Source organism: Aulonocara sp. 'chitande type north' Nkhata Bay, linkage group LG16 (assembly GCF_057382095.1).
Source record: "Aulonocara sp. 'chitande type north' Nkhata Bay isolate Kocher_YH1m ecotype deep benthic linkage group LG16, A_spYH_male_GT1.1, whole genome shotgun sequence".
NCBI classification, from domain to species: domain Eukaryota; kingdom Metazoa; phylum Chordata; class Actinopteri; order Cichliformes; family Cichlidae; genus Aulonocara; species Aulonocara sp. 'chitande type north' Nkhata Bay.
Window position 1 is genome coordinate 24130781 of NC_141359.1, and position 25765 is coordinate 24156545.

At 39.9% G+C, this 25765-nt stretch overlaps 2 protein-coding genes across 3 annotated transcripts; both read left to right on the forward strand.

The window, feature by feature from the left end:
* The first annotated feature begins 1740 nt into the window (after positions 1-1740).
* On the forward strand, positions 1741-4285 carry atp5mc3a (ATP synthase membrane subunit c locus 3a). 2 transcript variants are annotated; one of them, XM_086266924.1, is made up of 5 exons: positions 1741-1800; positions 2001-2097; positions 2863-2937; positions 3418-3608; positions 3712-4285. In XM_086266924.1, exons 2-5 carry the CDS (start codon positions 2059-2061, stop codon positions 3824-3826), a joined length of 420 nt encoding a protein of 139 aa, XP_086123050.1. In that variant the 5' UTR covers positions 1741-1800; positions 2001-2058; the 3' UTR covers positions 3827-4285. The 2 variants fall into 2 exon arrangements, with proteins under 2 accessions (XP_086123050.1, XP_086123051.1); XM_086266925.1 differs by lacking the exon at positions 1741-1800 and adding an exon at positions 1866-1888.
* Positions 4286-5320: 1035 nt separating this feature from the next.
* On the forward strand, positions 5321-24389 carry atf2 (activating transcription factor 2). Its single transcript, XM_086266542.1, has 12 exons — positions 5321-5361; positions 6013-6085; positions 7426-7522; positions 7608-7726; positions 7818-7943; positions 8320-8498; positions 10400-10514; positions 12306-12398; positions 15200-15430; positions 16042-16248; positions 18443-18548; positions 22405-24389. The coding sequence occupies exons 2-12, from the start codon at positions 6038-6040 to the stop codon at positions 22626-22628; spliced, it is 1545 nt and encodes a 514-aa protein (XP_086122668.1). The 5' UTR covers positions 5321-5361; positions 6013-6037; the 3' UTR covers positions 22629-24389.
* Positions 24390-25765: the final 1376 nt, after the last annotated feature.

The following is a 25765-nucleotide window of genomic DNA, read 5'->3' on the forward strand; positions in this document are numbered from 1 at the left end:
CAGTGTGCAGGTTGGAGACAGCGGCAATGAGAAAAAGACAGGAGGGCAAGTTGGAGGTGTTAGAGTTAAAGATATTAGCATTTACATTGGGATTGACCAACATGGAAAAAAATTAGAAATTAGTATATCAGAGGAAAAGCTCAGGTTGAGCAGTTACGAGACAAAGTTAGAGAGGAGAGGGGGAAATGATGTGCAGAGGAGGGATAGTGGATACTTTGTACAAAGGGTGTTGAAGATGAAGCTGCTAGGCAGGAGAACAAGAGGAAGACCACAGAGAAGGTTTAGAGATGTAATGAAGGAGGACATGCAGAAGGAGATTGGTGTGACAGGTGGATGATGCTGGGGATAGAGTGAGGTGTGGCAGATCCACTGTGGCGACATAGATGCTTGGCTCTGGTCTGTAATGCAAGCTTCCAAACACCTTTCACTTCTGCAATGTAAAGTTCAAATAAACATAGGTCACAGATTCTGATCAAATACAAAGATATAAAGATATAAAATAGAACAGAATGGAACATTTAAGAACAGAATATCATTAAAAAGAAGTGCATACAACAGTATAGAACAGAACAAAATAAAACTGAATGGGTTAGAATAAACAGCAGTACAATTGTAGATCTGAAGGGAATAGTACATAACAGAATAAAACGAATTATACCAGAACAGAGTCAACACAAATACAATAGAATGGAGTAGCATGCAGCTGTTATGTGTTTCTCAATGCATAAAATCTATCACTGTCTTCCTCTGTGTTTCTGGTACATATATGATCTACTGACTGATCCCACTCAATGGTTATGAGGTCAGAAATCTGTGGTTTCATGTTCATTGTAAAACTGAAAAGATCATATCTGAGGAGCCAGTGGGACTTTCCTTCCTTTAAGCCAGCTTGCAGCAAAGGCATGCTCCCCATGCTCATTACCTTTCCATCACAGACCAGCTGCTGTGGAGTCATTCATCACGATTACAAATCTGCCTGGTGCTGGTAGCCTGCAGCTCCAACATCAGCCTGTGAGGAGCATAGATAGGCCCTAGTCATCAGTCCCCCTGGACAGAGTGTTAAATTCACACCACAACAGGTGATAGAGGTGGACAGCAGCGGGCAGGTTTTGTTATGAGAGAAAAACTAATGCTGAAATGTGGGGTTGAATTCTACCTCTACCTGAAAAATGGTCTCACAGTGTTGGCCGTGTTAAATTCAAATATATTACACGAGAGAAAGAGAAACTAATCATGTATCTGCACTTAAAAAAAAATCACTCATTTTCACAGCAGGACTGAGGATGTGTGTGGGTACACATAAATATTTAAGAGTGGATAAATTGATGTTAAGTATCCCTACTCAAAAACTTAGCATTGCCACTTAATTATTTGAGTTAATTAGTTACATGATTTTGTTCAGTAATGAAATACATCCTTCTTCTAAACCTGTTTAAAAAATATAGAAAAGTATCAAGTAATGCTTCAGACTCAGTGATTGGTGATAAGAAAGAATTGGAAAAGCAGATAAATGTAATTGGGGTTTTTTTTTAACTTTAAAAAAACCTGATTTCTTAACATTGAATGTAGTAGAACTGGCCATTTCCAATAGTATAAAACATTTTTAAATGTCCATCTGAACTTTTTTTCTCACATTAAAATTTAAAAAAACGTACTTAAAACATTTATTGATAAAGTTTCTTCCCGGCTGATTTTCAATAAAGTTTAATTGAAACGACCTGCCCAGTCACCATCCGGGCATCTTACGAACACCCCATCGCGCATGCGCACTCTTCCACTGTGGTTCGACCTCTGCAGTCGGTAAGTGTGTAATGGCAGTTTGAATGAGAAACGTATCTTTATAAATCCCTTTTCATCCTCTCTTTAAGCTTCGCATTGCAGTGGGCAAGTGAGGATAACATACAGAACGGATGTGAATGCACTTATGAATGCTGTTATTTTCTCTACTGGGCATTTTTACACCCGTTTGACCTTAATTCTCTCCGATCTTCCCTCCATAGAGAAACCCGGGATTCAACCAGATTTGACCGAACCGGTTAAAACTACCTAAACTAGAAAATGTACGCCTGCGCTAAGTTCGTCTCCACGCCGGCTGTGGTGAGTTTCTCCTCGTCTGTGTGTTTCTTTGAGTCGGACTTCTCTTAATGTCGCAAATAAAGCCGGTGGGCCTCTGGTTGAACTTGACTGCAGCTTTCCTGCAAGGGTATCAGACTAGGCCGGGAGCTTAGCCGGCTAATGCTAAACCAGTAATTCACATTCCTTTTTAATGGCAGCAGAATGGGTGCAATGTTCATGAAATTTACGCATGCGATTTTTAAAATTGTTAATAATAATGCATCTATAATCCTGCGTTAGCCTTTAGCACGTAGCTCCCATTATGGCCGCTAGCTAAGGTCATTTAGGCCTTCTATTAGCAGAACAAGGCGCAGAGTGCACAAGACCTCGCACTTTGCAAACAATACAGAAATGGTTACATTTTCCGTTTGGGCTGCCAGCTTGCACGTACATATATCCTGGAGTGTCTTTATCCAAGGTCATGATACTGGTTTTGGAGGCTAACCAGTTTGAATGACAACACAAATGGGTGTTAGCTAACTTGCACTGGATTTTTATTGTAATATGCCAACATCATTGCTCAACAGTAAACTTTTAATACTACTTGCGGTCATCACTAAGCGCCACAGGTCACACATTGCAATGAATTACACTGTGACATTCAAGGAGTCATCCACCTTCAAACATATCCACAAATGGGGAATAGTTGCCACTGTTAAAGCACATGTGTTGTATGATACTGAGCATACATTCATGTAAATTGTTTATCTGGACTCATTATTCGTGTTTTTGGTGTTGTTGTTGCAGGTCCGTGCTGGTTCCCGGGTTCTTTACCGACCTCTGTCTGCCTCTGTGCTGTCCAGGCCTGATGTCAAATCAGAGGTAAGAAGAAATGCAGGCTTTCTGCAACTTCTACAGCCCTTCTTAACAGTGCAGTGTTGGAAATTATTACCTAAATTACCACTGTCAGTTTTGTATAGCACATTTCATAATACGTAAACTCCGTGTGCTTACCATAAAAGATAAAGACCAGCTATGCAAGTCTGCAGTGTCTGAAAGCAACAGATAAAAGTTTTAAAAGAAATAAAATACAAGTTAAAACACACATGCAATAAATAGTTCAACCTTTATGTGTGGATTTCTGCTCTGTAGTTTATCTTTACGTTTAAAACTTGCCAGTAAAATGGCAATTTTTTTGATTAATGGTGTGACAGAACTGCTTAAAATTTCCCTAAATTTCAGACTGTGCCTCCTATATTACTCCTGTCATCTGTTGCCACACTGTTTTAAATGTCAGCTGATGTTTACATTGAGGCGGGCAGCGAAAGGACAGTGTTTACAGTGCCTCTTCTCTTGTTACAGAGCAGTGTTGCTCTGCTGCCTCAGAGCCCCCTGAGCCAGGCTACACTGAGAGGCTTCCAGACAAGCGCTATCAGCAGGGACATTGACACTGCCGCCAAGTTCATTGGTGCTGGAGCCGCCACAGTCGGAGTAGCTGGATCTGGTGCTGGAATTGGGACAGTGTTTGGTAGTCTCATCATTGGCTATGCTAGGTTTGTTTTAATTTTAGTGTCTTTATTCTTCACTATAACGCTAATTGATTCCTTGTGTGTTCTGTAAATGTGCTGATATCTTATTTTCTTCCTTTCTTTGCAGGAACCCATCTCTGAAGCAGCAGCTGTTTTCATATGCTATCCTGGGATTCGCCCTGTCTGAAGCCATGGGACTGTTCTGTTTGATGGTGGCTTTCCTTATCCTGTTCGCTATGTAAAACTCTGCTGTCAGACAAAATTTTCATTACAGATGTGACTACATATTTTATTGTGGCTACCAAAATTGTTCCGTGTTGGTGTCATGGGAAATGTACATTTTCAAGTCTTTTAGACACTGTCAAAAAAGCCAAGACATGTATTGTACAAATGTAAGAAATTACGTGATTAAAATACATGTGTTTGACTATTTAACAATGGCAGTAACTTTTATGTCTGGATTATAAATGCTAACACAACAGAAAGCACTTGGCCTTCATGAATGTCATCTTTTCTGTGAAGCAGGTGCTTAGACTTGCCATTACTCAGCCTTGTTTTCATAGACTATAACATGCAAGCTTTTTGGGGTCCACCTTAATGACTTTTTGGTTCAGCTGCACTTAAGTAATATTGTATTCAGACAGCAAGTGAGTGCTTGCTTTTGTAAATGCCACTGAATAAATCTAGCTGATTTTAATTGAGCTAAGTAATGGGTTTTGAATTTTTTGACTTGTGATGAAAGCCCCCGGTTTCAAAAGCTGACAGATTGTAGTCATTACACCTTTATTGTTGGCTGCTTTCACTGGCTGAGCTTAAATTTGAAGAGGTAAAATCAGTCTTAAAAAATGCCAGAGTTGATAATCATTAAGTCACTTATCAAGCAGAAATGCTTAACATTCATTGTTAAGGGTGATCTTTAAATATCTCAGTTTAAGATTTGGCTCACACAAACTGTTGCTGTACAATCCTTTACTATGATAAGGTAATATTTGTCACTTGTCATGACAAAAAATGATCAGCATAGATCCAAATGTATAACAATATAAAATGGTGATCTATATTGTGTGTGTGTGTGTATATATGTATGTATGTGTATATATATATATATATATATGTATATGTGTGTGTGTATATATATATATATATATATATATATATATATATATATATATATATTAGTTCAAAATGGAGTGTATATTGTAAACTAGTGCAGTTAACTAGGGATGGTTTATGGTTTATATCCACCCTTTTTCTCACACATCCAAAACAGGTCATGGGGGACCGGAGCCTTTCACAGATTGCCTGAAATCATGTTTAAAACCTTGAAAGTCTTGAGCATCAGCAGTGACAAAAGGATTCTGGTCAGATAACATATCGGATCTGTTACTTTTTTAACGCTTAAAAAAAATCTTGGAAGGTTACAACATTAAAAATAATAGTAATGAAAATAACAAAATGATTAGAGATTGTTTTATGTATAAAAAATAATAAAAGGGATTAAGTTGGAGCCTCCAGAAAACACTGAAAACTAAATCAGTAATTTTCTGGAAGGAGAAACATCAGAAATATGACTTTTGTTAGCAAGGATATTTTATATGCCTTAAAACATGTCTGCTCCTAATTCTTTTCCAAAACTACTTGAAGGTCAATGACAACAAGAGCAAAGTGTATGTGGCTCGTCGGTCCGAATGTGACGTTTACGGAAGAGTCATAGCTGTTCTCGCGATGCTTTAGTACGACCGTGGGATTTTGGAAATCGAGGGTTGTGGCTGAGGGGGTAAGTGACCACATAAACTGATAGCGAATGGGTAAAAAGCTGCGGTAAAAGACATAATTACTGGGACCGTGAGGTACTCGTGCTCCGTTACGACGAGACAGCCTCGAAACAAACGCTGACATCTCCTTTGTTTACAGTGATATTTAGCTCCTAATATGGCGACGCTAGTATGTTAACGCAGGGCTCAGGCTATTCCGTGGAAGCGACTGGAAGAGATGAGCGCTACATATGTAGTAACGTAATAGTGAGATGTTCATGTGTGTGATGTCTGTTAAAAATGAGCTGCTATATTTACAGCACAGAAGCTGTCAGATGATGGTAGCCCTGGATGCGTGGCTCAGTCGCTTGTTGTGCCAAAACAAGTGAAGCGATAATCCTCTTTATGATGACAACGAGTGTAAACAACCAAAGCAGCCGCCCTGCATCCATAGGCTTTGTCCAAATTTCCAGCTCTGCTTTATAACCACTGCATCCTCCAACCACCCTGTATTTACACATTTATGAGCTACATTTATTCTCACTAATTATTATTTGCTATAGCCCTATTTGTATACCGTCAGCTCTTGAACTATACATCATTGCATATCTGCAGGTGTGATATTTATTTACATATATATATATATATCTTTTATTTATTTATTGTTATTTCAGGGCGAGGTAACAGGAATTCCTTAATATGAGTGATGATAAACCTTTCCTATGTACTGCTCCTGGGTGTGGACAGGTAAGTGTTTGATCACAGGTGTTTCATAAATCTCACGGTACAGATGAACATGACTGGATCCATATTTCCACATCCCCCCAAAAAAATATATATACATTGATATACATAGATATATACATTGCAAACTGGTCACTTTTTCATTGACGTAGTATATAGACCCAAATATTTTTTTTGTAAAGTGCCATATGAGCACATTATAAACTAAAGCAAAAATGGTTTTAAATAACTAAGTTTAAAACCTATCCCATCATAGCAATACTGGAAACATTAACAATAGGGTACACTTCCCAACACCTACTCATATACATTGATTTGGGGCTCTAAGGAACTTAATCACAATGCCTAGCTGGTAATCAGGTGCTCTGTTTTTTGTTGTGATTTTTTTAAAGTAATTTTGACATACTCTATGTATTATATGATCTAAAACCCACTAAAGTGTAGGTTTTGGTCAAAATTTACACTTAACTATTTCATTTTTGTGCTAAAATACATAAAATTCAGATGAACTGAATTCAAAAAGTATTGAAATTTTCCTAAAAGACTCACAACCTGTCATCTAAAAAAAGATGCTCCACTTGTGAAATGTATGCAAATACCATTGCCAGTGATTTAAATGACAATTTGACCAATAAGCAATGATAATCTGCATTTTTCAAATTTAGTTTTACTTTGTAATTATTCCCTCTTGTCTGCATAGGAAACAAACAAATACTCATTAGAAAAATAAAGTATTTTGGCTCATCAAAGCAAAATTAACGTGACTAAATAGATCAAAATAAGCTTCTTAATTTATTTACTTACTGCTCATCTAATATCTGGAGATGCTTAATTTGACTTAATGTATATAAATGGGTCTTCAGAGTCCTGAGATCCTTTTCACAGTTCTGAGGGCATGTCTAGTGTATCACAGGTGTTAGATGTGTATTTGCTGTACTCAGTGAGTTTTCTGATAAGTACATACGTAGATCGTGCTATTAACCTTATGAAGTCCAATGTCCAGTGTTTGTTAGAGTCCATTTTACTTAGTCAGGTCTGCTTTCATAGTAACATTAGAGTTGCTTTGTTGCTGCTCAGTTGCTCGTGGTTTTGGTCAGCAGGATTTGTTTCTGTTGTTTAGTCAATACTCATAAAAATAAACGGGTTGGGCACAATTATATAACAGCTTTCGCAGTTAAAGCTTATAATGAGTTTCGACAGCCACACATTAGAGGCCGTAAAGCTGTCAAGCTAGAATCCAGCCATGACGTAGAAGACTAAATTATTGGTCAGAATTAAAATTTTAAGGTTTAAGTGAGACTTCTTTCAGTCACACTTGCTGTATTTTTTGAAACCTTGCATAGAGATTCACAAATGAAGACCACTTGGCTGTCCACAAACACAAACATGAGATGACCCTGAAGTTTGGCCCTGCTCGGAATGACACTGTTATCATTGCAGGTGAGTGCTCTGTTAGATGGAATATTCAGAGGTGATGGATGCTTTACATTTCCATCTCTGTGCTCAAGAGTTTCCTCCCTTGCAGACCAAACCCCAACGCCTACTCGCTTCCTGAAGAACTGCGAGGAGGTCGGGCTCTTCAATGAACTCGCCAGTCCTTTTGACCATGACTTCAAAAAAGCCACTGAAGATGAAATTAAAAAGGTGGTTCTCGCTGTTAAATGTGTAAGCAGATCATCTGAGCCTTGTCTGTGTTCATTCTTGTGATCATTTTTGGCTTGTTGTTGTTCCACAGCTACCCCTGGATTTGTCACCTCTTGCGACACCTATCATCCGCAACAAAATTGAGGAGCCCACAGTGATAGAGACACATCGAGATAGCCCTCTGCCTCATCCTGAGTCTACTACAAATGATGAAAAGGTAGGCACTTTAAGCTGCCTCTGGCATTTTTTCTAACCATAGAGCATTTACAACGCTCTAATGAAGGGCGTTCTCTACTCCTGCGATCAGAAATTTGCAAATCCGCTTTGTGAAGCATTGGGACTTTCTGCTTAATATAATTTAATTTTGAACTCTTAACTTGTCTTATTCTGTTGTTAATACACTAAAACTGAAAAGATTAGCAGTACTACACAAATATTAGTTGGATTCAGACAAATACCTTTTACTTGATTGCTCATATTATTTATTCCTGATGTTGAGGAAAGAGTAACAGCATCTTATTATAGGAAACATTCAAGTAATCTGGTGTCAGTTAAACACTTCATTCAGCTAAGATCTTCTATGATGTTTCCAGGATTTATCTTTGCAGCCAGCCTCACTGCCAACATCCACTATAGTCCATCCTGCATCCCTCCAAGTTCCCAATGTACTCCTAGCAACCTCAGACGCTAATGTTGTAATACAGCAAGCTCTCCCATCGCCAACATCTAGCTCTGTTATTACCCAAGTCCCATCTACTAATAGGCCTATAGTGTAAGTAACCAAATGTGTCCGTTTCTTAAGATCCTAGTTCTATTAAATCATCGTTTCCTTTTCCAAATCATTTTTGTGCAGTTTTGCCATGGTGAGCTCATATTTCATGAGGCATGTGCTTATTTGTTTTGGGATTTATTTGCATTCTGCAGGAACATTTTCTTTTGGCTCTAAGTTCCGTCTTTGAAGAACAAAATCAGTGTTGCTCAAATATACAAATATCGATGAAAAATCTGAGACTTAGAGAAAAAAACATGAACGGGGTTTTCACATAATCATCACCGTCACAGCAAGTCTTGTGCTTTATTTTCCTCCAGTATCCTCTGATTATTGTCTTTGGCAGAGAGCCAAAATCAAAACCTAGTTAGAATTATTTATTTATTTATTTTTCACAAGGCTAACCGAAGAAAACTTCATTCAGTCGTTCGCAAAATGCTAACTGCACTCACAATTATACTGAGTGGAATGGTTTTCTTCCTGCCGATGTCCCACATGTTAGTCCATGCAACCTCTTTTGTCTCTTGAAAGACTAATTTTTTTTAGTTAATCAGTTTATAAAAACCCACACTGCAGCTTTTCATCCAGCAGATGAAATTGACATAGCAGCTCCTTCATTACTTTCATTATTGTGCACATGATTTACTAAGCAGGGCAAATTAGCATGGAAAGTTCTGCAGGTGATCTGCTAACAGTGTTCATGTTGTTCATCTTTGAACACAGATGCAGCTATTTCATTTTAATAATGACCAGTGTGATGTACCAAGAGCAGTGGGAGTCACAGGCACACAGTAGGAGCTGTAGGTTGTGGGCTTTGCACTTTATGAGTTTCTTTCCAGAAACTGCTTAAAAAGTCAGATAAAAGAAAGATGGCTGAAGGAGATTTAATATGTTCTGAAAAAAGGATGAAGTCTGATTCATTTGCATTCATTTTAGATTTGAGCTCTTTATTGTGTCATCTTTAATTTTGTGAGCTCATCACTTTTTTTGTATTTCCTTTTTAACTGAGCTCCCTTTTTTGTGGAAATTCTAAACTTTCCGAGCTTCATTTTATTGAACTTTATTGAGTCTTTGAGAGCTATAACAAGGTAATTTCCCAACTTTGGAGATAAATAAAGTCAGAGTCTCAGTCACAGCCTTTGACACTGAACCTTAAGCTCTCAGTGAAGATGTGCAGGAGAAAGCCAAAACTTTGACACCTGCACCCAAAGCTTTGAGTGACCCACCCCAAGCCAATTTATCCTAAATTAACTCTCCTATACACAACTATCCTTGCTATGTCAGGCACTGAAAAGGGCATGCTTATTTCAGGGTTAAATAGTGTATGCCACAAACCACAATAAGTCATGTTTATATAATTCATTGAAATACTCTCCTCTCAGATTTCTCTCTCTAAAAGGGAAACACCTTTCAGTCACAAACTTAATGCTAAAACAGGATTTTTTCGCTGGCATAGACGGTCAGTGAATCAGGTGCTAAATGCTTGTCGTACTCACAGTAAGGCTTCAAGAGGCCTTTCCCTTTAATAGTAGATATTCTTTAATATTTGAAATCCTGACACAGATGATTTAGTGAAGCCCTGTGTGTTTTCTTGACAGTGAAATCAACTTGTTACCAGAAGTCAATATCTGGGCAATACTGATGTCATTTATTAGGTCATAATATAGCAGTAACACTGGATCTTTTGAAGATATTGTTTGACTCTTTTTCTTACGGGTGCTTTTTCTGTTTGTTTGTTTGTTTTTTGTCTTGATTACACCTTAATTTCCATCAGTTTGCCTGAATATGACATCATGTCGTATATTTGTAGTCGCTCCTGTCTTTAATTTTGTGACATATTCCATTTTGTGTTAATCACAAAGCTTACTGTTTGCCTCACTGTGATTTCCTCTTTCCTCTTTCAGCCCAGTGTCTGGTACCTTCCCCGTGCTCTTACAGCTGCCTAATGGCCAGACCATGCCAGTTGCTATACCTGCATCTATTACAAGCTCAAGTGTACATATTCCAACTACAATTCCTGTAAGTTTTATGCCCAGTAATATTCTGTCAGCATTGTGTTTCATTGTGCTTTTATGCTACTTTCACACATGCACGGGGCAGAACTTTTCCTGATATCGTCTGGCAGAGGTGCTTTTGTGAATGTGAATGTTAGCCAGTCTTTACCCTTAACCTGCCAGCTCTGTGATACAAAGTCTTGTGTTGATGTGAGAAGCACAGGTAATATTTCTGTGAATTCACAGCTAGCAGGTAGTCGTCTAGTACCTGTTACCTGCATGCTCCAGTTAGGCAGCTCCCCCACCGAAACCACACAGAGTATTTCAAGGAGTGAGAATGCAGCTGAAGGAAATTATCTTATGCCGTATGCTGTATTTAAAAAAGTAATTTTTAAACGGTGTTTATCCTGACATTTTCTGGAGTTCATGTGTGAAAACACTTTTGTGTAGAAGCTGAATATTTTGGTGTTTATTTGATTAAACGGATCAACGCGCAGCACCCATTATTTACAGGACAAATAGAGGAGTCAGAGCTATTTATTACTGAAATAATCTTGTTGTGAAGTTTATTTAGTAGCTGTTGTGCAGCTTTTGAGCTTCTGCGGCAGATGTAATGTGCCCGGTTGTCAGTCGCCAACTGCTGTTTCCATGGAAAAGAAGGAATTAACTAATGAACGAAAGCATTTGTTTTCACCAAATGAGTCGATTGATTTCATGCTCGACTGATCACCAGTTTACATATGAAATGTTGTTTTCCATTTAACGTGAAAACACAGGAATTCCACTGTTGCTTTCAAACATTAATGGACAGCAACGCGAGTGATTACAATTCAAATCCCTCTCGGATGACATTGATATTGAGCTATTGCGATACATTAAATTAACCTCTTTTTTGTTTGTTGTTTTTGTTTGTTTGGGGTTTTTTTGCTGTAGTTGGACAGAGGGACTGTTTACAAAGTTGGCACCTCAGATTTGGCAGTCAGTGTAAAGCTGGAGAGGCTGACTGAAATAATGGACTTTAGAGTTCACTTGTGGCAGAGACACAGGATTTGGATGAGGTGCAGCGGGCTTCTGTCCAGCACGTTTTACTCCTGTTTTTTCTTGTACAATCAAAATCAGCGCCCGTAATTTAAAGTGGAAGCCATAGATGATGCCACTCGTTTATTTTGCGAACAGCGCGGCTGCGTGTCATCTAGAAATATGTTGTAAATGAAGGCCTTGTTGGTATTTCTTGAACTCTCCCATGTGGTTGCCTGTCTTATTGTTCACTGTAGTCCTGATTATCTATGTGGAACACTGAGCAGCAGTCGATTATCTCCTGATAGAGGCACAGCAGGGAAAACCTCTGTCTTCCTGGTCTGTGGGGATATGGAAAGCCTTTGACAAGTAAAGGAGGGCAAAAGTAGATGGAGAACATGAGCCACCAGTGGGCCTCCCTTTCACTCGATCAAACCCCCTCCCCCCAGCTCTTCCCATCTCCCTCTGTCTCATTGTCAGCGGCTGCGAGAGGAGGCCCAAGTCTGGCCTTCTGACTCATGTCTCTCCATCCTCTCTTCAGCTTCCCTGTCCATATGCTCTCACGCAGGCAGGCAGAGGTTCATTAGCGTGCACACTGCATCTCCATGTGGCGCTGCCTCCACAAAATAACAGGCCATCCAACCTAATGAGGCTGAGATATGAGGAAACTCTGAGAGCCTGCCATGGCTGTGTGTGTATGTGTGTGTATGTTTACGTTGTGGGGGGAGCACTGGGTGCCTTTTTACTGCCGAAGACTAATTTTCTCTGTGCTGATTTGTGTCTGTGTGTCTGCTGTCAGCTTGTCAGACCTGTCACCGTAGTGCCTAACGTCCCTGGAATCCCAGGACCTCCCTCGCCACAGCCTCAGCCGGCCCAGTCAGAAGCAAAGCTGGTATTTATTATCTCTTCTTTAATTTACATCAAATGTTGTTTCCACACCGAAGCTGTTATTCCCCATTTGAGAGAGGTGATAACAGCCAAGGTAATGAGAGAGTCTAATGAGTAACAATAAGACAATAAGGTTGCTTTCTTCATAAGTGATGAGCAGAACTGGGTTTGTGGTATCAAAAAAATGGTGCAGATGATTTATTATTCCATGTGCAGTGTGTCCATTGGCTGATTTACTCAGTATTTTGTTACATAAATAAATGATTAATCAATTATTTGAGAAAATAATTTGCAAATTAATCAGGAACAGAATAAAAACACTTGTGCCTGCCCCGCTAATTTAATATAATCCATCTACAAAAAACCAAAAATGCTTCAGATATCTCTCTGTAGGGAGAACATGGTCGTTGTTGTCCTGTTTTAACAGTGATAGTTGAAGGGCAGAGATACAAAGTGTTATGTGGGAAATCAGTGGCAATGTGATGAAGCACGGATCACAGAACCTGTAAGTGTTCGCAGCATGCTCCGCCTTTGGAAATTAGCAGCTAAACTGCAGAGAGGAGGTGTGTGTGTTTGTGTGTGTTGGGAGGGTAGGATTGATCCTGACTCGTGAGAAGGAGGAAGAGGAAGGAGTAAAGGGAGGGGCAGGGAGTTGTCGGGGATCATGGGGTATGGAGATGACAAACGCAGAGACAGCGTTGAGCTCAGCACGCCGTCACAAGGGCCAACCAGAGGGGGGCTACCTGCGAGAGCCAGCTGGGGGCATCCTGGCACACGCTCAGCGAGGCACATTAAGTCGGCCTCACCCTGCATGGAACCTTTTGTTCAGCAGAATCCTGCCTGACCTGCATCCCCCCTCTTACTCGCGGCGCCTCCCACCGTACTCAGCTCATCAGCAAACACCTAATGAGCCTGCGTCAAGAAAACAGACCCCCAGCTCAACCTGCCTGCTCCCCGCCCCCACCTAGCTCTCGGGGGGCGCGGAGACGGCACTTTACAAGGACTGATGATGCTGCAAAGACCACAATAATGATAATTAACTTGCTGAATTTAGAAGATTATGCTGTTAATTAGTTGCAAAATAAAGATAAGTAATATAGTAGCAGATGGTTGAATAACACCCATGAGATGGAGGGTTATTACACTGATGAGGTTTCCATGGCAGAAATGAAATATGAATCTGACTGGCTTTTCCCTCTTTCTGTGGGCCATTCCAAGAGAATAATATCTTGTTTCTGCCAGAAGAGCTTCTGGAAGGGTATTACACGACAAACTAATTTGGTAGATAGATTGGTCTGGCAAAGGTAGTTGCTAGAATAATGTGGTCCTCTGTTTTCTCATGTAAATGCATTCCCTCTCACTCTGTTATTGCTTCCAAAGGCTCATTCACTTTCACCTTGTTTGTTTGCGTCTTTGATGCTAGAGGAATTGACCTGTGAATTGCAGGGATTGTTTGTGTGTAACATGGTTAGAGGTAGTGTTAAAAGACTCCTTTATTAATAGTTTTATCCAGATCACGTTTCAACATGTGCAAAATAAAATTAAGAATGCGGGAAATGAAAAGCTTAGGATGCAAGTACATTTTAAGCATAGCTCTAAAGATGTCATAAACATTCTGAAACCCTTTCACAGTAATTTTCCTCTTTACGTTATTCATTTTAATACCCTGTTTCACTATATTATTCCATATTAATTACTACTTATTTACTACATTGTTTTACCTATTTTACTACTCATACAGTTTGTACATACACTCAATGTATGGGTCCAACATGAAATCACTGGTCCAGTAAATTCATTGATACTGCTGTAGACCTTGGCTTATGTGTTAGCTACCTTTACAGCAAGCAATAGAAATATTGTAGCTACTTCATATCATCAATTGACACTAAGCCCAAATGTTTCCTGACCACATGCTTAGCAAGTTGAGGTCTGTGCTGTAACTTGACACAGTATTCCACTAGTTCAAATATGGCTATTTTTAAGATAAATAACATTTCAATGTTTTTATGTGTTGTATTAGCTTACTGCAGTGTTCTTAGAAAGTATTCAGATCTTTTTTCATGATCCAGTCCTGTTTCCTGAAGTTGATCTTTGAAATGTATCACAGCTCATGTCCAAGCCATGAAATCATAGAAACTGTCTGTAGACCTGAAATTGTGAAGTATAGATCAGGGAAATTTCTAAAGCCACCGTCACCTGACTAACAACGCCTCTACAGTGACGCACGGTGGAGGCAGCATAGTGCAGCGGGACTGTGGAGGGGGGTTTGTGAGCAGTGCAGACAGACAGACTGGTTAGTTATAGTATAGATTATTACAGCTGCAAGCTGAGAAGAAAGGAAACTTGTTCCAGATTACATAAGAACTGAGACTAGGGTCCAAGTGTCCAACTATAACCCTGTACTATAAAACATCTTAGCATACAGCCACATTTAAGAACGAGAACCTACCCTGTAAGTCTACAAAGACAAAATATCAGGATGCTTTTGTAAATGAGAGATTTTAGTTTGTTTATTGATATGTTGTAGAATAAAAATTTTGGTCCACATGAGTAACCTTTCATTTTCCCCAGTAAAAGTAAAAGTATACAATCCGTAGTTTTTGTGCTCTGTTGTACATCACACTGTGATAGACAGTGAATTTTTCAGAAATACAACTTTTTAATGGCCACACCTTTTAATGTGCACTTTAGCAGACCATATGGCCTCCTTTTTTACATCACTTGCTTTTTACATAATGTTTTCCTTCTTGTACTAACCGGTGCTTGTTTTTATTAACCTGCTTTGCCAAATTCTGTTTCCAGAAATTGAAAGCCACATTAAGCCAGCAGCTTCCTCAGGTAACCAATGGAGATGGTGGTGAAATCCAAAGCAGCGCTGTAACACACACCGCTGCCCCTGCTTCTCCTGTCCCGACTCCAACCCCAACTCCAGCCCCGACCGCAATCCTTACTCCGGCTCCTCACCTGCCCACAACCGAGGCACCTTCTCCACATTCTCTGCAGCAGCCAGCCACCTCCACGACAGAGACACCTGTAAGTACTTATATCTTCACAGTTTATTGTTTTATTAATATTTCATATAAGAAGCTACTCTTGTGTGTCTTAAATCTTCAGCTATATTTGAATGTAGACTAATGCAAAGAGATCATCCATTTTTGTTGCTTATTAAAGTATTTAATCACGGCTGCCGTGTCCTTTGGTTTTAAAATGTTGCAGAAGTTCATACAGGTAACAGGTACAGTGAGAGTGAGGGTAAATCTTAATATTGTGTGCGATTACCTGTATAAACAATTTATTTTTAATTTAAGCCAGTACATCAGCAGGGCCATTATATCGACTGATATTAGCTGTTTGCAGATAAAATATCAATACAATTATACATCATAAATATCAATGCAAATATTAGCTGTTTGTATTGACATTTCTAATTAGTGCTAAATAAACATTATAAAAGTCATTGTGTAGTGTGTCCACCAGACACAACAATCAGCTGTTCAAACAGAGTTGGGCAGAATATAAACGAATAATCTCCCTTTCCTGTTGTGTTTAATGGCAAAGAGTGATGGCAAAGTGGTCACTCAGTAGCAGGACCACTTCCAATTATACTTTCCATTATTAGTATTGTTGTTGTTGTTGTTGTACAGGCTTCCCCGGTGCCCCCTGCACCAAACCCACCAAGCACAGGGGGTCGGCGGCGCAGAACAACGAGCGAAGACCCCGACGAAAAGAGGCGTAAATTCCTGGAGCGGAACAGGGCCGCAGCTTCTCGCTGTAGGCAGAAGAGGAAGGTGTGGGTCCAGTCTCTCGAGAAGAAGGCTGAGGACCTCACCTCCATGAACGCACGCCTACAGGTGCTTTTTACGTATTTCTTTCATCTGCTGCATGTAAAAAAGACCCAAAACAAACCACTCTTTTGTCTCTCTTTGTTGTGCGCTCAGATCTATTAGTGTGTCATTTTGTGTATGTACGTGTTCGTACTCTGTGGTGTCTGTTTGTCATTGTACGATGTTAGCGTATGCGTCCGTACACAGACTTTTCCCTTCTGCGGTGATGAAGTCATTAAAGCCGATTAAGAAGAGCTGCCGTGTGACAGCAGCGGTGTGTGAGCCCTTTACATCGATGTGTCCCTGTCAATAAAGATGTATCCTCCAGATGTCAGCCGCACACAAGCGTGTCTTCGCTTCTGTCTCAGCAGTTTACTGAATGGCCTCAAAAATCTCCTAGGGAAAGGTGTCTTTTTGAACCTTCATTTCGCTGGAAGCAATTAGGATCTGATGCTGACAAGTTCGAAACAGTTCATGTATCTGCTGTCTCTGTTGATAAGTGTGAGCCGGGGGTGCGGCACATCGGTGTTCCAGACAATTAAATGAGATGTGGTGTTTATTTGCTCACTGTCTTATTTTTCTATGAAAGCAGAGTAAGATGTGCAGGGTGGAGGAGGGAATACACAGCAGCGCAAAATAAATGGGTTCACGTTGTTAATATCGTCTGGTTCAAAAAGAAGTTATCAGCACTTGTCAGGCGGCGCTACTTAGGATTTTATTTAAATAAAGGCAGATGAAAAGGAAAGGATAGGTGAGTGAATAAGGTTATGAAATCAAAGAGTTTTATCTGTTAACTGCAAAAAAAAACGGAACAACATGTGGCTGAGAAGAAAGGACGCTTCATACGAGGGCATTAATCAGCGGTGCTGCTTTCTTTTTTTTAAACCCATGCTGACATGGCCCAGCTGATCAGCAAAACTGCCTCTAATGATGCACAATTATTTTAACATCATCCTTAACTGGCTTTTTAATGAGGTGTCAGACCAGGCAGCTCACAGAGCTTCCAGCATCACCGAAGGCCCATTTGCTCGATTTCGATTAAATCACAAAGTTCCAGATAAGTTTTTCACTCTCAAAAGTCCATTTTAGTAACCGTTTAAAATACAATGTCATAAAATGACGCAGTTTGGCGTTACTGGAGCTGGAATGTTTGGCACATGTTTGTCTCTGTCGTGAACTAGTGGGCATGTTTGAAAATAGTGCCTGTTTTCTATTGCCTGTAAATGAAATCGGTCATGGTGGAAGCACACTGAATACAGTGTTGGCTGGATGTGATACATACGCTCCTTCCAGCTGTGTTTAAATCTGTCTTACGATAGCTCAACCCTGCCAAAACCAGCTAGACTAAACAGATGGAATCAAATAAATTGGCTGCTTTTAGACTAATAGATTAAGCCACCCATAGTCCTTTAAAGGAGAAGAGCCCGAGCTTAAATCTGCCATTGGGTGTTCTGTGGGCCCCTGGCCGCTCTAAATCCAGTTAAAGTCACCTTCAACGTAATGTGGCTCTCTTTTACGACATGCAGAAATCCTCACCTCCCTCGGGAGCTGTAACGACGCGAGAGCGTAAATCTCAGCAACATCTACAAAGTTGCTCTGACAATCCGAACAGCTCACCTCTGACAAATGCGCTGGTCGCTAGCCAGTGAAGGCTCATAATTATTGTGCAGGAAATACATAAATGAAAAAGTGCATACTTGATTCTGAATTCATTTGTTGTATTGTTACCTTCCCCCTGTGTTCACCGGTTCTCATCTGAGTCTTTAGAAGTTTGACTGGTCGTGTGGGCGAGGTCTTTAAAATTCAACTCTGCATTTCCAGTAATAATTCATTAGCGATAGAGTTTTTCATATAGAGAGGGCACACAGCCACATTCAAGTTGCTTTTGGTGTGTCTTCATGCATATCTGAATTTATTATAGTGTATATATGCAGATTTTGGGGTTCATTTTTTTGCAGTAACATTCCCACTGTAGCATATTGTGTAGCTTTGCTAAACCTGGAACTCATATTTACCCAATTTAGCTCATTGCTTACAACAGGAATAAAAATAATAATCATAATATTTGCATTTACACAATTACCAGCTAACCTTTTATCTAGTTTGGAAAATCATTTCGTAGGATTTGATCTGTGTGCACCTGTCGTTTATATATCTGGCATGCTGTTTGCTCCAGTGGCCATTTCACTGATCGCTCTTGTGTGTCTCCTCACTCCTCAAGACTGAAGTCACCGACCTGAGGAACGAAGTGGCTCGGCTGAAGCAGCTTCTTCTGGCTCATAAAGATTGCCCTGTAACCGTCATGCAGAAGAAATCTGGCTATCACAGTGAGTAATGCTCCATTATTCTCAGCCCGAGGCTTCTGGAGAAACGTGTCTAAAAATGAGCTCCGGCTAACCACTAGAAGGACGTGTGGCCAAACAAAAAAGAGCCGTTGACATATTGGCTTCCTTTCTTCTGTTAGTTTTTGACAAACTTTGCAAAAGTTTGGATATTTATGGGTGCTGGTGTATGAGACAAATTCTCACTGGCGTTGTTGTCCCATTCCCGTGAAGAGGCCACAGGTGGTATTCGCACTTCCTCCTCATTTGATACCAACATAAACATTTGTTAGATGAAGTGAAATGTCTGCTGAGTGCGTCTTGACGGATGTTCAGGAGAAAAAAAAGGTGCCAGGAACTGAATTATAAAGGATGATAAGGATGCTTTTTATGTAAGCATTCATTTATTTGTTGTTTGAACATCTTTAGCTTACAATAATCGTTTTAGTGGATATTTGAATAAGCAAGAAGAGTGTGCCATTTGTTTATTTATTCAAATTGCTGTTGTCAACCCAGACTGTACAGCATCATCACAAAGTCTCATTTAGAAACATATCACCTATTTTTCTTTGTTTCCCCAGACCGGGGCTCTGTCGGTCTGATTTTTTGGTCATAACTCACCTTCCTTCACAGATGAGCCAGCATGCAGCCAGAGCAAATGGGCTCCAAGTCACTTCTCCACTGCTCTGAACACCTCTGCTGACTTGTATTGACAATGATTGCCACTGAAATGAGTCTATTAAAGCAGCAAGCTTGACAGTGCTGCAGACCATTCTCATTGTGGGGTGGCCACCAAGCTCCACTGTTCATTATGCATCTCTTATTGCTAACCATCCCACAGACGCATGTCATGTGCATTATGGGACTGATGGTTTCCAGGCTAGAGTGGGCTGTCATAGCCAAGTCTCATTTGGTGCAGACATTTTTAGCAGAATCCACAGATAAAGTGGGTCATCTTTCTCACATGGTTGCTGAGGGTGTCAGCAAACACGTTTGTTACACTTTATGGAAAAATAGAACTTTATTCTAATACCACAGTTTATTAATTTGGTTCATGCTAACAGGTGTGTTTGAGTTTCAGAAATCCTAGAAGGAATGGCAACTATTATGAGAGTGAAAGGAAGTAAGGTGAACTCTGATTGAATGGCAGAATACAAAGATTCCCAATAGTTTATGATATCCACCTTAAAAAAATAACACCCTTGTGTTCATTTAAACTAGTTTTTCATTAGTTGTGGGACAAAGCATCAACACAAAATTACACTCAACAGCCACTGTATTAGCTTGTTAGCGCAACAGTCTCTTCAGCCAATCACACAGCAGCAACTCGATGCATGTGGACATGGTCAAGATGACCTGCTCAAGTTCAAACTGAGTATCAGAATGTGGGAGAAAGGGGATTTACTTTGCTGACAGGCTGGTTTGAGTATTTTAGAAACTGCCAATCTTACTGGGATTTTCACACACAACCACCTCTAGGGTTTACAGAGAATAATCTGAAGTGAGCGGCAGTTCTCTGGCAAAAATCCTTCGTTGATGCCAAAGCTAAAGCTCTTCTGCATATCTTATAACTAAATTATGCAGAAGAGCATCTCTGATGACTTTGAACCTTGAAGCAGAAGACCACTCCTGTCAGCTCACTAAAATTGAAAAATAGAAGACTGGAAAAATGTTGGCTGGTCTGATGAGTCTCCATTCATTCATAAATTGTGATGGTAGGGTCAGAACATGGTGTAGACAAGATGACAGCATAGATCCATACTGCCTTGTATCAAAGGTTTAGGTTGTTGGTGTAATGGTGTAAGGGATGTTTTCTTGGCGCACTGGGCCCCTTAGCACCAAGTGAGGATTGTTTAAACACTACAACCTACCCAAGCATGGTCACTGATTATGTCTGTCTCTTTATGATTAGAGGGTACACAACTTCTGATTACTGCTTCTACCGTGAACCATGTCTCAAAGCTGAGATCATCTGAAAATGGGTTCTTGAAAATGACATGCTGTTTGACAATAAAGTCAGTGCACTCATAACTGTATGTGATGAGTACAGTCATGTCAGTATAGCACAAAATTTCTTCCAGCACCTTATTGCATCTATGCCTTGAATCATCAAGGCAGCTCTGAAGACAAACTGGGGTCCAGCGCTATACTACCAAGTTGTACCTAATAAAGTGGTTAGTCTCTATATATCACATAGTGATACTTAATGATACACTGCTAAAGACCTAGATATGTTCATTTGAACAAATTTTCTTCAATATTTGACTGACTAGAGCCGTTACTTTATTTCCTCCTGTGGTAGTTTTAACTAAATGGATGAGCTGAAACACACAAACAGAAGTAAACTAACCTGAATTGAAGAAGTTTTATTTTTGTTATTTTTGTTTCCTTTTTCATGTGTTTGACAGTCACATTTACTAACTTTAACCTGTGATGGTTTTAGCTCTCTCTCGCAGCTGCTTTTGTATTAAAACTGAACTGTTTACTAAGTGCTGCTGAGATATTTCGGTCCATCCATCCACGACTAATAGCGAACATCTCTCCTCGCTTGCTAACTGCCATTCTCACACTTAAAACTGCAGCATTAACAAAGGGGTAATTTTCTTTTAATTTGTGTTTATTTCAGATTACTCCACAGTCCTCCATTTATTCCCCGACACCAACAGAATTACCCCCTGGGGCTTGAGCACCCCAGTTGAGAATCACTGAAATAAACTATTTTGCTAATTAGTAAAGCACGTTATTTAATTGTGAGTGAGTCATGTAAAGCGCTCCGTTTTCTCAGTGTTACATACCCCATAAGGCCACACTGGCCTCCAGAACCTGTAATACCCTTCATCGTCCTGCCCAAGCGTAGACATGGCAGGTGGGAGGAAATTACCCAGACTGCCCCACAAACAAGCCAGGCCATGCTTTCACTTGGCACACTAAGCTGTCCATCTGTCTACAGTGAACCCCACTTCAGGAACCAAGAGAGCGGAAAGAAGCTCCTGTCGGTCCAGGGAACCAGAATTTTAGAGCATTATGAAATATCGGGCAGCCAGCACTTGCCGTTGTTAGGACCAATAATGCTCACTTGAACATGAAACAAAAACCACCAAGCTGATTTATTCCGAGGCTGACCTTCTGCGCAGTAAAGCAGCGAGGGAGTTTATGGCTCTTTGACATTCGCTCGCACTAAATCACGCGGTCAAAGTCCAGCCAAGAAGGCAGATGAAACCTCTAATGTGGAGACATTTGTATCGCTCTTTAATTGCGTCTTCCTGCTACGGAATTTCTATTTTACGTTCCCGAGTACGAAACCCAGCCATTAATTACAAAGTGCCATCACAAGTGACTTCATATCATTAGCAATATTAATTATCATTGTGCTCCTTATTCCTTTATGAAACAGAGCATGAGAGTGGAGTCTTTTTTTTCCATCAGGATCCAATTAATTCAATGCAACTGCCTAACAGCTGGTGGCATTTCGACTCCAAGTCTTGCCTACTCTCCAGTGTGAGCATCATTAAAATCAGGTGCTGTAATCATCTGTCGCTGCAGTAGTTGGCAAGGTAACAAAAAACAAATGAGAATGCAGTTAGGGATGGGAAACACAGCCACATGCCCCAGAATGTAATGTACCCTTATGATGTGGGTTTAAATTGACATTGGAGCTTTAATTAAAGGAAGGGGTGCAGAAGTAGCATTATGGGGATTAATGAAACAGTTTGCATACGCTACATGCAAATAGCTGTTTTACATCTGATTAGGCCTGTGTGACACAGCTAGCCCAAGCCTTCTGAAGAGTATCCGGTAAAATAAAAACGGCTGCTCCTCAAACCCCCTTTATTTCAGTTTTTTTTTTCTGACGTCGTTGCAGTTACCGACAAAGATGAGAGCTGCGAGGAGATGTCCGTCCCGAGCAGCCCCCAGAGCGAGGCCATTCAGCACAGCTCCGTCAGCACCTCCAACGGGGTCAGCTCCTCCTCCACGACCCCGGCCGTCTCCGCCCCGTCCGGCGCTGCCGCCACCGCGTCAAATCAGAGCACAGAGGAGAGCCAAACGCGGAGGGGCGCCAACCAGTCTCAGCCTTCAGGGAGTTGATCGTCCCAAACTGTGCCCGAGCGTCATCGCCGGAGTGCCGTCGCCTCTACAGTCTCTCTGACGAGCAGAGCAAAGGGATTCTCTCTGAGCTTCAGTTCGGACCGTACTGTTTTTAATTTATTCCTGATTTCTTTTATGTTTTGTCCATTTTGTAATTTATAGGCAATGCTTTTAAAAATGCAATGTTTTCTCTGGAACCGATGAAGACAAAAGAATAGGCACTTTAGGTGTAAGATGTAAAACACGTGGTTCTTAAGTGTTTGGAGTTTTTTTTGTATTTGTGTGACTTATTTATTAATCTTATGGGTTTTTTTCTTTTTAATTTAAAGGCTATCAGCTTCAGCGGTTGATCAGCGAATCGTTAGCGACCGTACCAAAGCGTGCCGTGGCTCATTTTGCAGTTTGTTTTCTTGTTTCGTCTTCACGACGTTTTGTAAGCACTATCTTTACAATGAAGTAGAACTGACACTTTTTATTTAAAAGTAACTTTACTTTGTTCCATTTTGCACATATTTGAGAGATATGACGGGTTTACTTTAAAGACAGTCCGTACATTAAGTACAGGCAGCTCTGTTTTTGTTTTCCTTTAGAAGTAGATTAAAGTACTGTCGCATCACACAAACGTAAATGTCTGAATCAGATTTGAACTTTGACTGATTTTCTGTGAGTGAGGTCAGCTGTAGTTGTGCAATTTGAATGTGTGAGCTCGCCTCTGCCTGTAGGGTAGTCTTCTGGAGGTGAGCCGATTAGGAAACGTGTGTTATTTCATTAACATTCCACCTGTAGTCTGATTGTTCCTGAAGCAGTGATTGTAGGATTGCAGTACCTTATTTTCCATTACTCAATCATGGTGATGTTGACTTCATTCAGTGCCATTAATGTTTTTGTATAAATGACTTGAGTACATTTTTAATGCAGATTAGTTTGAGTTGATTGCCGTAATTTCCGATTTTAAGGGTCTCAGTAGAGGAGATCTCCTGCTTTGTATACTGTCTCTGCTTTATAAGTGACTCTTAATGGCTTTAGCGTCTAATGCGGAGCACGTAATGACATTAGGCTGTTTTCATGGTTGCAATTCTAGGTGACATTTTTAGAAAACATTGTAAATAACATCAACGATACGTTGTACGTGATCTTTCTTGGTATTATGTACTTTGTTTTTATAGGATTGTCCGGATTCAGTAGCTGAGCCCTTTTGATTACATTAACTTTGTAAGCAGTTTAAAAACTGACCTTAACAGTCTTATTAGGATATGCATTTTTTCTTCCAATAGGTCGTCATGTAAAACGAAAGCATTGAGATGTGAACTGGAATCACATCATGTATATTAAACTACTACAAGTCTGTAAGAATTGTGAGCATTTCATTCAAATAATTGTAAGAAGTCAAATTACACCATGAAGTCAGTTTGCCTTTTTCTCTTAGTCTGTACTGGCTTACTACTGTGTAGTTTTACAAGAAGCTAACTCATTGTTTTCCTAAAGTATGATTTTACTGTTATGTGCTATCTGCATGAGATAATAATTCTCTGCGAGAATTTAACTGTTTATTTGATAATGTCTCAGATAAATATAATTAAACGAGTTATTACAACTTGAGTTGTGAAAACTTTGGTTACTTGTTTTACTTTTTGGCTTAATTGCTAAAAAAAAAAAAAAAGGGGTGTGATACTGTGTTGAAAGTGTACTTGTAACGTGAAAGTTCTGTATAAAATTTGAATTGATAAGTTGTTGTAATAAACCTTTTAATATCTCTTTAAAGTCGATCTCTGCTTCTGATTAATTTGCCTGATTAATGTCACATGAATTAAGCACAGGTGGGATTAAACTCCGTTAATATGCTTCTTATACGAATCTGTAATTTGGTATGTGACAAACCCAGATATGAAACCACAGTGTAGAGCTGTGATAAGCTCGAACATTTACTGTGGTGTAGACTGCCACCTTGTGGAAGATCTGCAGGTGTATTTGTGATCCAGAGTCCGTGCAAAAAAATATATATATATGTGACTAAACAATACATGCTCAAACATTTTACCACCACCCCTGTAGTTTCTTGTGTTTTTTAAAATCTAATGTTCTTGTTCAGGTCAGGTTAGCAGATGTTTTACTCTATGAGTAAATGAAAGAACTTCGCAACCACTAAACTTTACAGAATCATGACTGTGAAAACTGTACCCAACTTCAAAATCTCCCTTTCACAGTAATGACAGTTCATTAGGAACACTAACACCCCTATTGTGTGGAGTTTAGCTGATAGTACTTTCACAAGAATCAATATCTTTGAGCAGAATTTATTGACATCATCAGTGCTGAGCCATAAAACCTCCAGGAAGCAGGATTAGAGTCCAGCTTCAACATCCTTCACTTGCAGCACTTCCACAGCAAGTCCTCCTCCTCCTTCCATTCAAATGTGATTTTTCTTTATTTTTTGGGATATATTTTGCCACAAAGAAAAGGGGCAGGTTGCTCTTGTACTTGTTGTACTTGTGATGCTTCATTTTCATTTTCTTTCCTTGGTAAAGTATCAGTTTGACTGCTATTGTCATTTTCTTTCACTTATCTTAGGAGGGACAGTAACCGGGGTAAAGCATGGATTGAGACAATATTCATACATATGGCCAATTTAGAATAAGCAATAAACTAAATCAATGCATGTCTTTGGAGTGTGGGAAGAACCGAGAGAGAACATGCAAGCTCCATACAGAAATGTCCCAGAGTGGATTCAAACCTAGGACCTTCTTGCGGAAAAGCATTGTGTTAACTACTGCACCGCTGTTCATGTCAACTTTTAATAAAAAACAAACAACTCCCATCAAAAGAAATAACAAATATGCTCATGAGTCCATCTAACATTTCCCAGAACACTTATTACTTGTACAGATACTCAGTACTCCAGAACAGTCCCGCACTCAGTTCACTGTAAAATGTATCAGCTTGTTTACACAACAAAATATCCGATCTATATTTATCCCTTGAATATGCTAAACGTTAAATACCATCAATCAACACTTGAGACTAAAAGACACCCAAATAGTCATGGATGAGCTGATGATCTTTGTGGCGATTTTCAGCTCCTCAAAGATTGAGGCCCTAATTCAAAACAACCCAACTGAGATTTTTAAGAGGGATAAAAT

Coding starts and splice junctions, on each gene's coding strand:
- atp5mc3a (XM_086266924.1), top strand. CDS start 2,059: ATGTACGCCTGCGCTAAGTTCGTCTCCACGCCGGCTGTG. Junction 2,098..2,862: donor TCGTCTCCACGCCGGCTGTG/GTGAGTTTCTCC, acceptor TTGTTGTTGCAG/GTCCGTGCTGGTTCCCGGGT. Junction 3,609..3,711: donor CTCATCATTGGCTATGCTAG/GTTTGTTTTAAT, acceptor CTTTCTTTGCAG/GAACCCATCTCTGAAGCAGC.
- atf2 (XM_086266542.1), top strand. CDS start 6,038: ATGAGTGATGATAAACCTTTCCTATGTACTGCTCCTGGGTGTGGACAG. Junction 7,944..8,319: donor CTACTACAAATGATGAAAAG/GTAGGCACTTTA, acceptor TGATGTTTCCAG/GATTTATCTTTGCAGCCAGC. Junction 15,431..16,041: donor CCTCCACGACAGAGACACCT/GTAAGTACTTAT, acceptor GTTGTTGTACAG/GCTTCCCCGGTGCCCCCTGC.